At 34.5% G+C, this 16,009-nt stretch overlaps 1 protein-coding gene across 1 annotated transcript in view; it reads right to left on the reverse strand.

The window, feature by feature from the left end:
• Positions 1-16,009, reverse strand: part of ALMS1 (ALMS1 centrosome and basal body associated protein) — a 215,567-nt gene that overhangs the window by 105,652 nt on the left and 93,906 nt on the right. The window contains exon 13 of the mRNA XM_038561747.1: positions 5,988-7,837. Within this exon, the coding sequence (XP_038417675.1) occupies positions 5,988-7,837 (1,850 nt within the window). The remainder of the gene's footprint in view (positions 1-5,987; positions 7,838-16,009) is intronic.

The raw sequence follows: 16,009 nt of genomic DNA on the forward strand, positions 1-16,009 counted from the left end.
TGGGAGAAAATATTTTCAAACCATTTATCTGATAAGGGATTAAAATCCAAAATATATAAAGAACGCATACAATTCAATAACAAAGAAACAAACAAGTTAACATCCCCAAAATGAATAATCCAATTAAACAATGGGCTGAAGGTATGAACAGACATTTTCCCAAAGAAGACATATCGATGGCCAACAGACATATGACAAGATGCTAAACATCACAGATCAGGGAAATGCAAGTCAAAACTAAATGAGAGATCACCTCACATCATCAGAATGGCTAAAGTCAACAACACAAGAGACAACATCTGTTGTCGACCATGTGGAGAAAGAAGAACCCTCTTACACCGTTGGTGAGAATGCAAACTGGTGCAGCCTCTGTGGAAAACCATATGAAAGTTCCTAAAAAAGTGAAAAATAAAACCACCCTACCATTCAGCAATTGTGCTACTGGGCATTTACCCCCAAAATATAAAAACACTAATTAAAGGGATACATGCACCCTGATGCTTATAACACCATTATCTACAACAGCCAAATTACGGAAATAGCTCAAGTGTCCATCGATTGATGAATGGATAAAGAAAATGTGGTATATATAATATTACTCAGCTATAAAAAGAATGAAATTTTGACATTTGCAATAACATGGATGGTTAGAGATGGCTAGACAGTATTATACATAAATTAGAGAAAGACAACATATGATCTCACTCATATGGAATTTAAGAAAAAAACAAAAGAGCAAAGGGGAAAAAAGGGGGAGAGAGGCAAACCAAGAAACAGATTCTTAACTATAGAGAACTGATGGTTGCCAAAGCAGAGGTGGGTGGAGGTTAATAGGTTGGGTGGGTTAGGGGGATTGGGGAGTGCACTTGTTGTGATGAGCACTGGGTATTGCACGGAGGTGCTGAATTACTATTTTGTACACCTGAAACTGATACTGTACATTAACTGGAATTCACATAAAAGCTTAAAAAACAAAATAAAATTGGGCAGAGGAACTGAACAGATATTTTTCCAAAGAAGGCATACAAATGGCCAACAGGTACATGAAAAGGTGTAAACCTCTAGCTCTGTATATCAAAATAGACAACGAAGTAAAAAGGGAAACTACAGAGTGGGAGAAAATATTTTCAAACCATTTATCTGATAAGGGATTAAAATCCAAAATATATAAAGAATGCATACAATTCAATAACAAAGAAACAAACAAGTTAACATCCCCAAAATGAATAATCCAATTAAACAATGGGCATGCAAACCTCTAGCTCTATGAAAACCATGAGCTATCACCTGACACTTGTTAGAATGGTCATTATCAAAAGACAAGAGATAAATGTTGGTGAGTATACAGAGGTAAGGTAACCCTTGTGCACTACTGGCTGGTGGGAATGTAAACTGATATAGCCACTATGAAAAACAGTAAGATTCTTCAAAAACTTAAAGGGTTACGGGGCGGGGGGGGGGGGGGGAGGGACTGGGTGACAGGCACTGTGGAGGGCACTTGTGGGATGAGCACTGGGTGTCATACTTTATGTTGGCAAATGGAATTTAAATTTTTTAAAATGTAAAAAAAAAAAAAAAACAACAACAACTTAAAAATAGAACTACCATATGAGCCAGAAATCTCATTTGTGGGTATATATTCAAAGGAAATGAAAACAGGACATTGAAGACAGATTTACACTCCCATGTCATTATTCACAACAGCCAAGATATGGAAACAACTTAAGTGTCCATCTATTATATTATTCAGCCATTACAAAGAAGGAAATCCTGTCATTTGCAACAACACAGATGTATCTTAAGGGCACTATGCTAAGTGAAAAAAGAGAGAGAGAGACAAAAACTGTATGATATATATGTGGAATCTAAAACAGCCAAACTCATGGAAACAGAGAATAGAAGGGTAGTTATCAGGAAGTGGAGGGTGAGAGAAATGGGGAGATTGTGGTCAAAGGGTGCAAACTCCCAACTAGAAGATGAACATGTTCTGGGGATCTAAGTACAACATTGTAATGATAGCTAACATAATATACACCATACACTTGAGAGTTGTTTAAAAAGATCTTAAACTACAAACAGTTTTCACCACAAAAAGTAAAGGTAATTATGTGACAGGGCAGAGGTATTAGCTAATGTTATGGTAGTAATGACTTTGCAATATATAAGTGTATCAAATCAACATGCTTCAAAACAACTTACACAATGTTTTATGTCAATTATATCTCAAAAAAGCTAGAAAAAATCCTTTTTTCAAGAAAGAAAAGAGAAAGGAAAGATAAAGGAAGGAAAGGAGGGAGGCAAACAGGGAACAAGGGTTCTTGGGAGAAATGGTTGATTGGGAGTGGGGCCTGGGGCAGAGTAGAGAAGCCAACATGGAAAGTGCTTTCAATAGCTAAAACTCGAATCATTTGAGTAGTATTAGATTATAATCCAAAGAATGAAATAAATTTTCCTGAATCCATACTGATGTACATGAATAACTAAAGGAATAATTAAATGGGGGAGGAGTAATAGCTCTTGCTTACAGAAAAATTCCACTTTATAATAGACATGAAAGAAATATAAAAACTCCATTAGAATACCAGAGTAATAATTGCTACAGGCAAGATCCAGTGATGAATGATAAAATTAATGATGAAAGTTTAAGCAGAAACAGGATGTTAACATAGTCTACCAGTTTCTCTCTCGAATATCTAGTATTTACATAGGAAAAACAGTAACTGTACAGTGCAATATCTTAGTAGACACCACTGCAGTCAAGTAATCAAGGTTAACATCACCAGTAATGCATATCAACTTAATGTGCTCCCTAATGAAATGCACTGAAAATGCATAACCTCAATATACTCCTGAGACATCAGGCAAAACTAAATAAAAACTTTCTCCAAAGTAACTTTTCAAAGTGTCAAGGTCATAAAAAACAAGGATGGCCACAGATCGAAGGAAATAAAGTAGACATGACAATTAAAATGCAAGGTGGTATCTTGGGTTGGATCTGAAGTAAAAAAGGTTCATTTCTGGAAAGAATCAGGTGAAATCCAAATCAGTCCATATTTTAGTTATAATTTTATATGAAGGATAATTACTTAGTTTTTGGTAAATGTTTTACAGTTAAGATGTTAACACAGAGAAAGCTTTGGTAAAGGACATATTGGCAATCTCTAAGATATTTTTCCCAATGATCTCTGATTCCTGGTATTCACACCCCTGTATGATCCCCTAACCCTGAAGTGTGGGCTGGAAATAGTGATTCATTTCCATTGAAGACAAAGGTGCAGAAGTAGTGAGGTTCACTTAGAAAGTGACGTTACAAAGACTATGACATTTCTCTTGGGCATCCTTCCTTCTTCTCTCATGCTCACTTAGAGGGGCATTTAGTTGCATATTTAAGCTGCCTTATGGAAGGAAGGGAATGATGTCTGGCCAATAGCCATGTGAACAAGCTTGGAAGCACATCCTTTCAATCAAGCCTTGAGATGGGACTACAGCTACAGGCAATAACCTTGTTTGCAACCTTGAAAGAGATCCTGAGCTGAAATGAAAGCACCTGGCTAAGCCTCACCTAGATTTCTGACTCACAAAACCCATATTAACATTGGGATAATATTTATTAAGCTACTACATTTCAGAGTAATATATGTTACACAGCAATAAATAGTTAATACAAGAAGTCTTCCTACTATTTTTGTAGCACCTCTGTAAATATAAAATAATTTCAAAACAAAAGTTTAAAAATAATACATATTTATGTATTTTATTCACATATATACATAAACACATGTATACAGATTAGTGTATATATGTATATTGTATAGTTTGAACTACTGCATTTTTTTAAAGATTTTATTTATTTGAGAGACAATGAGAGAAAGCATCAGTGGGAGAGGATCAAAGGGAGAAGCAGACTCCCTACTAAGGGGGGAAACCAACGTGGAGCTCGATCCTAGGACTCCAGGATCATGACCTGAGCCAAAGGCAGATGCTTAACCGACTGTGCCACCCAGGCACCATCTGAATTACTATGGACTCTGGAGTTGGACAAACCTAGATTCAAATGCCACCTCTAACATTTAATAATAACCATGCAATGTTGGGCAAAACATCTAATTTTAAAATATTAGGATTAGGATTTTAAAATAATGATTATATTAAGTATAAAATGATATCTGCATCTACTATAACAGCATTTAGTACATTCTAGACAGACGGCATTATTATTAGTTCATATTTATAGTCATCTATTATTTTCTTCTAATTCAGGGAATTCAACTCTAATTCAGTATTATAATGGTGAAAGTAGAGACTGACCCTGTTTTTTAGGCCCATATTCTAAATCACTAACTTTAAGAACTATAAGGGCCTTTCAACTTTTTAAGCCTTTTCCTTCCATCATCATCTGCATACAGGCACCAAAGATATTAAATGACCTGTCCAAGAGGAGAGCTGACAGAGGAGCTGAAAGCAGGGTTCAAGATTCGGGGAGACATTACCATGTGGTGAACAAGCTCTTGCTTTAAACAGACTGAACTAGACTGCCCATTCTGTTGCTTACAAACAGTATTATGTGTGGGACACCTGACTGGCTCAGGTGGTTGAGCATATGACTCTTGTTTTAGCTCAGGTTGTGATCGCAGGGTTGTGAGACTGAGCCCCCATCAGGCTCCATGCTCAGCAGAGAATCTGCTTAAGATTCTCTCTCTCTCTCCCTCTGCCCCTCCCTACCTTTAATAAGATAAATAAATAAATCTTAAAAAAAAAAAACAAAACAAAACACAGCACAGCATCATGTGAGGCAATATTGTCTGCTGGCAAAAGAAGCAGTATCAGTGTCTCAGTTTCCCAGAGGTAGACAGGAATACCATGACCTACCTCATAGGGTTATCATGAGCATTAAATGAGATAACATGTATAAGTCCCTCATTGCCACGACTACCACATGTAGATACTGAATAAACATTTTTCCCTTCCCTCTTTCCAAGCCCAGGGCTCTTCACTATGATATGATGCCTTCTCAAGTAGAAGGTGGAACATGAAACAGAGAGGGTAATTCTGTTTATCTGTATTTTAAAGGATTCAAAATGTAAAGCTGAATTTATGACAGTCTTAAAATTAGGCTGAATAATATAGCTCTAATGTATTTAGTTCCGACCTAGGTTTCCTTTCCTAGAACACACTGCAAAGTGGGACATCACATCAGCGCATTATATTGATAGCATTACCAATGATATTAGCCTTGATAACTTGGCTAAAGTGATATCTGCCAAGATGCTCTGTTGGAAAGTTACCTTTCTTTCATTGTAAATACTAAATATTTGAATCATGAAATGGAAACTAAGAGAGACGGGAGAGAGGAAGCATGCACAAATAAGCAAGAGAGTGAGCACATATGCACACATCCCAAAGCCTGGTCTTCAGCATATTTCCAATACAATAAATAAATCAGTAAATTGTACCACGGGATGATCAAAGACTCTTCCCAAAGTAATTTGATGTTCTGAAATAATTAATGCCAAGTCTTGTCAAAAGCCTTTTAAAATGATAAATAAGGGGATCCCTGGGTGGCTCAGTGGTCTTGCGCCTGCCTTTGGCCCAGGGCGCGATCCTGGAGTTCCGGGATGGAGTCCCACGTCAGGCTCCTGGCATGGAGTCTGCTTCTCCCTCTGCCTGTGTCTCTGCCTCTCTCTATCATAAATAAATAAATAAATAAATAAATAAATAAATAAATAAATCTTTAAAAAATAAATAAATAAAATGATAAATTAAAACAAAGAAAAAAATAATAAAAATTAAAAAAAAAGATATATTACTTTCAGATGTTCTCTCTTATTTAGGAATTTATGCCTTAAAAGACTTCTAGAAGACTAGTCAGATACAACCTCCCCTAAGAAAAATCATACTACCTTTCCCAAGAACTTACATTTGCTTAAGTATTTAAAACCCTTTATCACAAATTCCATCAGCTTGCTTGTCATCACAATGAGACTCACCGATCTGCAGATACTGGAGTCCCTTCTGGACTGGAATATCCTTCCAAATCTGAAATGTTCACTTGTGTTTGCTTTGAGGTTACTATCTGGCTATTCTGAAAAAGTATGCTTTTCAAGTCCTGAGAAATATCATTACTATCTGGAAGAGGAGACTGTACAACTTGGAAGTCCGGTGAAGATTTAGGTCCTACAAAACCTAAAGATTCTTGATTCTGTGCTATAGGTTTACTGGCCAATAATTTGGAGGTTGGTTCCAATGATCTTGAAGATATAGTTTGTAGGTCAGAGTTAAACTCACTATTCATCCTTGTTTTAGAAGCTGGATCCAATGTGTGAAATCTTTTATCTAAGGTTCCACTATCCAACTTGGAAGGAGTCTTGGGATAAAGAGTTATACGAAAACAAGAAAGTGCTTTTCTATTTGAGGGTGGAGTAGATGCAGATGTAGATGTTACTAATGTACACTGACTTGGGGCTGATTGGGAGATCACATTATCGAACTTGGCTTCAACATTTATCATATTAGAAATGTATGATTTAAATTTATGTTGATTATTCTTTTCTACTACATAATCCTGAACTTGCGGAAGAGGGGAATGGTATTTTCCCATGTGATCTACATCTGGGGCTTTGCTCTGTTCAAAGAGCTGACGTTGTTCAAGAAAAATGGAAGAAGGAAGGTCTGAAGCTATATAATCCTGACCTTGAAGAAAGGGAGAGTGGTTTTCTCTCATCTGATGATCTAAATGTGGGGCTTTGCTTTGTTCAAAGAGTTCTTGTTTTTCAAGAAAAATGCGACAAGGAAGGTTTGGAGCTACGTAATCCTGATGTTGAGGAGGGGGAGAGTGGTGTTTTCTCACATGGTGATCTGCATGTGGGGCTTTGCTTTGTTCAAAAAGCTGTCGTTGTTCAAGAATAATGTGCGAAGAAAGATCTGGAGTTATAGTTACATTCTTCTCTTTTACTCCTAGTGTGGAACTTGGTCTGCTCATGCTAATGAAGGTATGGTTATCAGAAAAATGAACTTCCTTGACATTGCTACACTTTGTACTGGTACTGGGCTCAGAGTCACTGCTTTTAAAATCTGATCTTTCTAAGAATTTTTCTTCTTGCTGAGAATGTTCAACAGATAACTTTGGGCTTTGCCTGCTACTTTCTGCTAAAATAGTCACAGCTTTATCTGGTGAATGACTAACAATTTTAAATGATGAAGGGGAAGAGGTTCTCTGTTCTAGATCTCTGGGAGGATTTTGCTCTTCAGTGAAATGAGAATTAAATACCCCCACAGATGCTCCAGTACACTGGCTACCTTCAGTAACACCAACCTTAAGAACAGAGGAATCTGAAAAGCATTTAGAATGTCGGTGAGATGAAAAAGTGATGGAAGTAGTAAACTTTTTCATGGGTTCAGGGGGTAGCATTTGTGATGAAGAATGACAATCCATTTCTTCAAGTGGCACAGAAGCAGGTTCTACTAATTCTGACAGCCAAGGGTCTATCTTTTCATGGAATGGCATTCGAAGACCCTGGCTAATTCTGAAGTCATCAGCTGCAAAGTTTTGAAATGGGGAATGACTTCGTAACTGCAAGGAATTCCAAACTTTGAAATGGGGGTTACACTGGTCTAGTGATTTGGAAAGGTCGATGTGTCTGGTTCTCCATGATGATGGACTCCGTTGTCCTCTGATCATGTCTGAGGGGTCAGCAGATCTGAAAACACAAGGGTGACTATCCAATTGTGGTTGTTCAGCAGTTAGAGTCCTGAAACATCCTTTTTCATGGCTCTCAATAATAATGTGACTACATACAGCTTCTGGCTTGCATCCTATTCCCCGTGGACTCTGTAAACCCTAGAAGATATAAACAAGTTCTTACTTGAAGTAGTCCAAATAGTTATATAAAAACCAGTTATATAATCCAGGCTAAGATTTAACCACAAAGGTCCTGTTCATTTTTACAATAAAACAGGTAAGAACACAACAACAACAAAAAAAGACAGTTAACTATAGGATAAAATGGCTCATGATAACTAAGACCATATAGTTAATTCCTTCTAAAACTGTTTCACTAAAGTAACAAAAATAAAGACCACTATTGCCCTTAGTATTCTTACCTTTTTTCTTTTAGTAACAGAGGTCCCTTACCCTAACCTTTGCTGCTCACATGGCCACAAAGCTGGAGAGCTTTCCAGGTTCCTTTGTACCTAGGTATAAGTATGACTAGGTTTGGGCCAATGAGATATAAGCAAAAGCAGTAAGTGTAACTTCTGCTTCCTGTCCTTAGAAAATCAAATTCTTGACCTCCATGTTCCCCTATTACCACCATCATTACCATCGCCATTACTTTTGCCAGCTGAAAATGGTAATATCTAGAACAATCTCAGAAGCCATGTGTAAAAATGGCTTAGCTGCCAAGCCTGCTTGGGTCTTTGGATAACTTCAAGGAACAGAGCTCCTTTTCCTATCCTAGACTATCATATAAAAGAAAAATAAGGGGATCCCTGGGTGGCTCAGAGGTTTAGCGTCTGCCTTCGGCCCAGGGCGTGATCCTGGAGTCCCGGGATCGAGTCCATGGAGCCTGCTTCTCCCTCTGCCTGTGTTTCTGCCTCTCTCTCTCATTAATAAACAAATAAAATCTTAGAAAAAAAAAAGAAAAGAAAAAAATTCTATCTTATTTGGGCCATTGTATTTTGAGGTCTCTTTGTTATAGAAGCTTGGCCTATCACCTAATGTTTTACCAGTAAGAATAAGGAAAGGAGTATTCCTAAGAATAGGAAAAAGAATGAGTACTTCTTCCTGGAGTGTTGGATCAGAACCTAAAGCTACCATAAATATAAAATCTCTTTGAGATTTCTGTATTTTACCTATAAAGTTAATACTTGGCATCCTATTTGATAACAGCCACCTTTGATTTCAAATAAAAAAAACTAAAATTATGCTGTCACTTTTGACATAATGGAGTAGTAGTTGTACTTCCTATTCATCTTGTAAGTATAATTAAAAGTTCTAGATATTATATATAAAACAAATTTAAGAATCATCTGAAAGATGCAGAGAAGGCAGGCTGGCTATGGATTTTGGGACCTGAGGAATGACACGGTAGTGAAATCCTGGGTTTTCTTTTTATCTCATATATTCCAGATTTAGGAGCTAAAGAAGCCAGTAATACAGGAAAAAAGGGCATAGGCAAAGGCTCTAACAAAAACTCACGCTCATTAGCTAAAAAAAATAGTAAAAGTGAAGTCTAGCAAGACAGAAAACTTTTAGAACAAAACTGCTCTATTACAGCCAAACAACACAGAAAAAAACCCAGCTTTTTTCATATCACCAAAGGCCAAATGAGGAGCCTAAACCTCTACCCTTGCTAAATGATTACAAGACACCCCAACATCCAAGCCAAGGTATCAGAGATAGCCAACAGGACCCCAGGACCTATTTTTACCCTAGATGGATGGTAATGAGTTATATCCCTTTCTGTGGTATCAGCGGAGACCACACAGAGAGACTGGGCTTTGCCATTCAGCAGCAATGACATGCCCCTCTCTGTCCCAGCTCTAAGCTGGAAGAAAACTTTGCAAATCTCATATCCAATAAAAGATTTGTATCTAACATACATAAAGATGTCTCAAACCTTAACAGCTTAAAAAAAAAAAAAAAAAAAAAGACAACCCAATTAGAAAAATGAGCAAAAACCCAACATTTCACTGAATAGAACAGAGATGGGACATAGGGGGCATAATAACACGTTCAACACGATTAACATTAAGGAAATGCAAATTGAACTACAATGATTCTGCATCTACTGGGATGATCATATGGTTTTTATCCTTTTGCATTTTAATGTGATGTATCATGTCAATTTATTTGCAAATACTGAACCACCCTCGCATTCCAGGAATAAATCCCACTTGATCATGTGAATGACTTTTTAAAATGCATTGTTAGATGGAATTTGAATATCTTGTCGAAGATTTCTACATCTATGTTCATCAGAGATACTGGCTTACTGTATTCTTTTCTGTAATGTCTTTATATGATTTTGGTATCAGGGTGTGATGCTGGCATCACAAAATGAATCTGGAAGTTTCCTTCCTCTTCTACTTTTTGGAATAGTTTGAGAATAGGTATTAACTCTTCCTTAAATGCTTGGTAGCATTTACCTGTGAAGTCATCTGGTCCTGGACTTTTCTGTTTGTTGGGAGTTTATGACTGATTCAATTTCATTGCTACTAATTGGTCTGTTCAAAGTTTCTGGGTATTTTTTCTGATTCAGTTTTGGAAGGTGGTATGTTTCTAAGGAATTTATCTACTTCTATAGGTTGTCCAATTTATTGGCATATAATCTTTAATAATATTCTTATAATCCTTTATATTTCTGTGGTATCAGTTATTTCTCCTCTGTTTCTGATTTTATTTACTTGAGTCTTCTTTTTTTGATAAGTCTCATTAAAGGTTTATCAATTTTATCAATCTTTTCAAAGAACCAGATCCTGGTTTCATTGATCAGGTCTATTGTTTTTTTAGTTTCTATTTCATTTACTTCTGCTCAAATTGTTAATTTCTTTCATTTCACTGGCTCCAGACTTTGTTCTTTTTCAGATCCTTTAGGCATAAGGTTAGGTTATTTATTTGAGATTTTTCTTGCTTTTTGAAGTAGGCCTGTATTGCTATAATCTTTCCTCTGAGAACTGTTTTTGCTGTATCCCAAAGATTGTGTTTTCATTTTCATTTGTCTTCCTGTATTCTCTGATTTATTCTTTGATTTCTTGGTTGACCCATTCATTGTTTGTAGTATCACATTAACAAGAAAAAGAATAAAACCAATATGATCTCTCAATAAATGCACAAAAAGCATATGATAAAGTACAACGTCCATTCATGATAAAAACTCTCAACAAAGTAGCTCTAGAGACAATATACCTCAAAATAATCAAGACTATATATAAAAATCCTAGAGCTAACATCATACTCAATGGTGAAAAACTGAGAGTTTTTCCCCTAGGTCAGGAACAAGGTAAGGATATCCACTCTCACCAGTTTAATTCAACATAGTACAGAAGTCCTAGCTACAGAAATCAGACAAGAAAGAGAAATAAAAGGCATCCAATTGATAAGGAAAAAGTAAAACCTGCACTACTTGCAGATGACCTAATAGTATATATCGAAAATCCTAAAGACTCCACCAAAAAACTACCAGAACTGACAAATGAATTCAGTTAAGTAAATGGACACAAGATTAATATATGGAAATCGGTTGCATTTTTATATGCTAATAAATGAGGTAGCAGAAAAAGATATTAAGAAAATAATCCTATTTACAATTGCACCAAAAATAATAAAATTCCTAGGACTAAAATTAACCACAGAGGTTTAAGACCTAGCTCTGAAAGCTATTAAAAACACTGAAAGAAATTGAAGATGACATACAACGAAAAGATATTCCATATTCATGGATTGGAAGAATTAATATCGTTAAATGATACTAAATAGTGAAAGACTAGATGCTTTTCCCCTAGGACAAGAACAAGACAGTATGTCCATTCTTCTTCCTGTATTCAACATCATATTGGAGGCCCTAGCCAGGGCAATCAGGAAAGAAATTAAAGAAACCCAAATTGGAAAGGAAGAAGTAAAATTGTCTCTCTTTGTAGATGACATGATTTTTATACAGAAAATTCCAAGGAAACCACACAAAACCACCTAGGACTTAGAAACAAGCTTGGAAAAGTTGCAGGATGCAAGCTCAATATACAAAAATCAACTGTATTTCAACATACAGTGAACAATCCAAAAATGAAACTCAAGAAAACAATTCTATTTATAATAGCACAAAAAATAAAATAGAGTATATTTACCAAAATAAATACAAAACTAGCACACTAGAAAACATTGTTGAAAAGGCAGTATTTCTCATATTTATCTATCGGTTCAAGACAATTCCTATCAAAATCCCAGCTGCCTTTTTTTTTTTGGCAAAAATTTGAAAAACATATCCTAAAATTCACGTAGAAATTCAAGGGATCCATAGCAGCCAAACCAACACTGAAAAGGATGAACAAAGTTGGAGGATTCACTTTCTGATGTCAAAACATACAACAGCTAGAGTAATTAAAACAGGGTAGTACTGGCACAGGATAAACATGTAGATCAAGGGAACTGATAGTTCATATAAATAACATTTATGGTGATTTGATCTTCAACAAAGGAGACAAAATCTGTAGGAAAAGAATAGTCTTTTCAATAAACAGTGCTAGGACAACTGATTTTTCCATGTGTAAAAAGAATGAATTTGCATTCTATACCTAAAAATTATCTCTAGGCAGCACTAGTATATAAAATTGTATAATATATACAATTGTGTACATATACAATTATATATAATACATAAAGATAAAAATGTATCATTATATGTAATACGTAAATTACATAAAACACAAATACATACTAAATTTAAAACTTCTGTCCATCAAAGTACACAATCAACAGAGTAAAATGGCAACCTACAGAATGGTATAAAATATTTGCAAATCATATATCTGATAAGGAGTTAATATCTGGAATATATAAAGAACTCTTACAACTCAAAACAAAACAAAATCCCTAAAGAATTCAAAAATGGGCAAACATCTTAAACAGACATTGCTCCAAAGATGTACAAATGGCCAACAAGTACACAAAAAGATGCTTAACATCACTAATCATCAGGGAGTTCCAAGTCAAAAGCACAATGAGATACCACTTTACATCTGTAAGATGACTATTATTAAAAAAAAAAAAAAAAAAAAAAAAAAAACACCAGAAAATAACAGGTTGGAGAGGATGTGCAGCAAAATTAGAATCCTTGTGCACTGCTGGAGGGAATGTAAAATTGTGTAGCTGCTGTGGAAAAATGGTATGGCCATTGTACAAAAATTTAAAAAAGAGAATGACCATATGATCTAGTAATTCCACTTCTGGGTCTATAGCCCAAAAAATTAAAAAGCAGGGTCTCAAGGAGATATTTGTACACTTATGTTCACAGCAGCACTATTTATAACCAATCAAAAAGAGGAAGCAACTCAAGGGTCCATTGATGGATGAATGGATAAACAAAATGTGGTGCATACATACAAAGAATATTATCTAGCCTTAAAAGAGAAAGAAATTGACACATGCTACATGGATGCATCTTGAGGACAATAATGCTAAGTGAAATAAGCCAGTCACAAACAAATATTGTTTAATCACACTTTTATGAGATACCTAAAGGAGTCAGATTCATGGAGAAAGAAATTAGCATTGTGGTTGCCAAGGGTTAGAGAGAAATGGGAAATAAGTTATGGTTTAATGGATGTAGTTTCAGTTTTACAAGAAAAGTTCCAGAGGTTAGTCATACAACAGTGTGAATATTGTTAACACAATTGAATTGCATACTTAAAAATAATTTAGTATATTTTATGTATATTTTATCAGAATTTTCAAAGATAAATTTTATTTTGCCTCAAAAGGGATCACAAACCTACATATAAGAACTAAAACTAACTTCAAAAAGAGAAATCTTTGTATTTCTGAGTTATGCCACAATTTCTTACTATGATAACCAAAAGCATAAGCAATAAAGAAAAAGTGTATATCGGATTTTATCAAAATAAAAAACTTGTAAAAAAAATAAAAATTAAAAATTAAAAAAATTAAAAAACTTGTGCTTCAAAGGTCACCATCAAGAAAGTGAAATGACAGCACACTGAATGGGAGAAAATATTTGCAAACAATGTATCTATTAAAAAAGACTAATATTCAGAATTAATAAAGAACTCTTAACCTCTTTAAAAAGACAATTTTAAAATGGGCAAAGGAAGGGGAAAAAAGTGCACTTGTGAGGAGTACTGGCTGTTGGTATGAAAGTGCTGAATCACTATATTGTATGCTGAAACTGGTATTAATACTGTATGCTAACTAACTGGAATTTAAGTAATAAAATAAAACAAATAAAAAATAAATTAATTAATTAAAACAAAATGGGCAAAGGATTGGGATAGAAACATTTTTACAAAGATAAACAAATGACAAGCACATAAAGAGATGTTCATTATTACAATAAAATTTTCTATTTTATCATTAGAAAATAAAAAACACAATGCTACTTTACATCCAATAGAACTACTATAATCAAAAAGAAAACACAACTTGGAAAGAATGTGAGAAATTGGAACCCTCATACACTGCTAATGGGATCATAAAATGGTGTAGTTACACTGGAAAACTGTTCAGTGGCGCCTTAAAATGCTAAACATTGTCCCAGAAGTTCCACACTTAGGCATGTACCCAAGAGATATAAAAACATGACCACTCGAAAACTTGTACACTTATGTTCGTGGCAGCATTATTCATAAAAGCAAAAAAGTGGAAAGAAGCAAAGGTCTATCAACCCTTGAATGGATAAATAATATATATCTATATAAAGAATATTATTTGGCAATAAAAAGTAATAACGTACTCATTCATGCTACTACACAACATGGATGAGTCTTAAAAACATTATACTGAATACAAAAAAGGCACTCATAAAAGTTCACATATGATTCCATTTATATCAGATATCCAGAATAGGCAATAGAGACAGATTAGTTTATGCCTGAGGTTAGGAGAACTAAGGGGAGGTGAGAGGATGATAAAAATGTTCTAAATTCAGGTTATTATACATTTCTGTAAATGAAGTAAAAAACAATGAATTATAAAAATGGGTGAACCTTATAGTTCACTTATATATATTTACTTATACTTTTATAGTTTACTTATACCATTTATAGTTTACTTATATAAAAGTACTGAAAAAAAGTACTGTTCAGCTGATACATGTCCTTTATTTTCAGAAATAATTTTTTAATTAAAATTTTTACTTATAAGATCTGTTTGAGCTTATCAGCTTATATTATTCTCATTGCTCAGCTTAATATCAGAAGTCACAGACCTCAATGTCACAAACCAGAAAATAAAGTTCTTCCCTGTCACACAAAATAGATACACAGATATGCATGCATGCAGACACAAAGTCACCTAGCACTAAAAGCAAAAATCTACTCCATACAAAGAAATGAAACATGGATTATTACTTCATGCAAAACTTCTTTGAAAATCAAACTTACAGAAAGAAATGTTTTAAAAAATACATAAGGGTTACTATAAGGTTGAGTATAAAATTTTAGAATAATCCATAAATTACAACAGAATTATTTAAGAGGAGTAATTTTATAAGTTGTTCATAGTTTTATGTTTTAAGACCACAAAAACAAAAAATTTTTAAAAATACTTAAAAATTTCTACTGTATTCAAACCAACACATATGCTAAATGTTATTTTTAAATATTTTCTGGAAAACTTGACGATCTTGTTACACATTTAAAATCAATCTTATAATAAAATAAAATAAAATAAAATAAACCTTATTACACCTACTGAGATAACTGCATTTACATTCAAAACAACCTAAATATACAATAGCAAGCCTATGCAACAATACTGTGCATGTATGTGTAAAACAGAATTTTAAAATATTTTTTATAAGAATATTTTTGCATGAACATGTTTCCAATTATTTTGGGTACATACCCAGTAGTGGAATTACTGAATTATTATTATTATTATTAGCTATCCTGTTTAGTTATTTGAGGAACCACAAAGCTGTTTTTCACGGGGGCTGCACTATTTTTTTGTTCCCATCAGCAATGTACAAGGGTTCCAATTTCTCTATATCCTTGCCAAGACTTATTTTCCATTTTCTTAAAATATAGCTACCCAAGTAGGTTTGTAGTGGTATCACTATCCTTCTTTCTTCATATGGCTTTTAGTTGCTATCCAGTATCCTTTCATCTCACCTGAATGACTTCCTGGAACATTTCTTACATGACAAATTCCCTAAGTGAATGTTTATCTAGTCTTAAAGCCTTGCCCATTTTGAAAGATAGTTTAGCCAGATGCAGAATTCTTGGTTGGCAGTTGCTTTGTTTTTGTTTTTTTTTAATATATCACTCACTCCCTATAGGC

This window comes from Canis lupus, chromosome 17 (assembly GCF_011100685.1).
Source record: "Canis lupus familiaris isolate Mischka breed German Shepherd chromosome 17, alternate assembly UU_Cfam_GSD_1.0, whole genome shotgun sequence".
Taxonomy (NCBI): domain Eukaryota; kingdom Metazoa; phylum Chordata; class Mammalia; order Carnivora; family Canidae; genus Canis; species Canis lupus.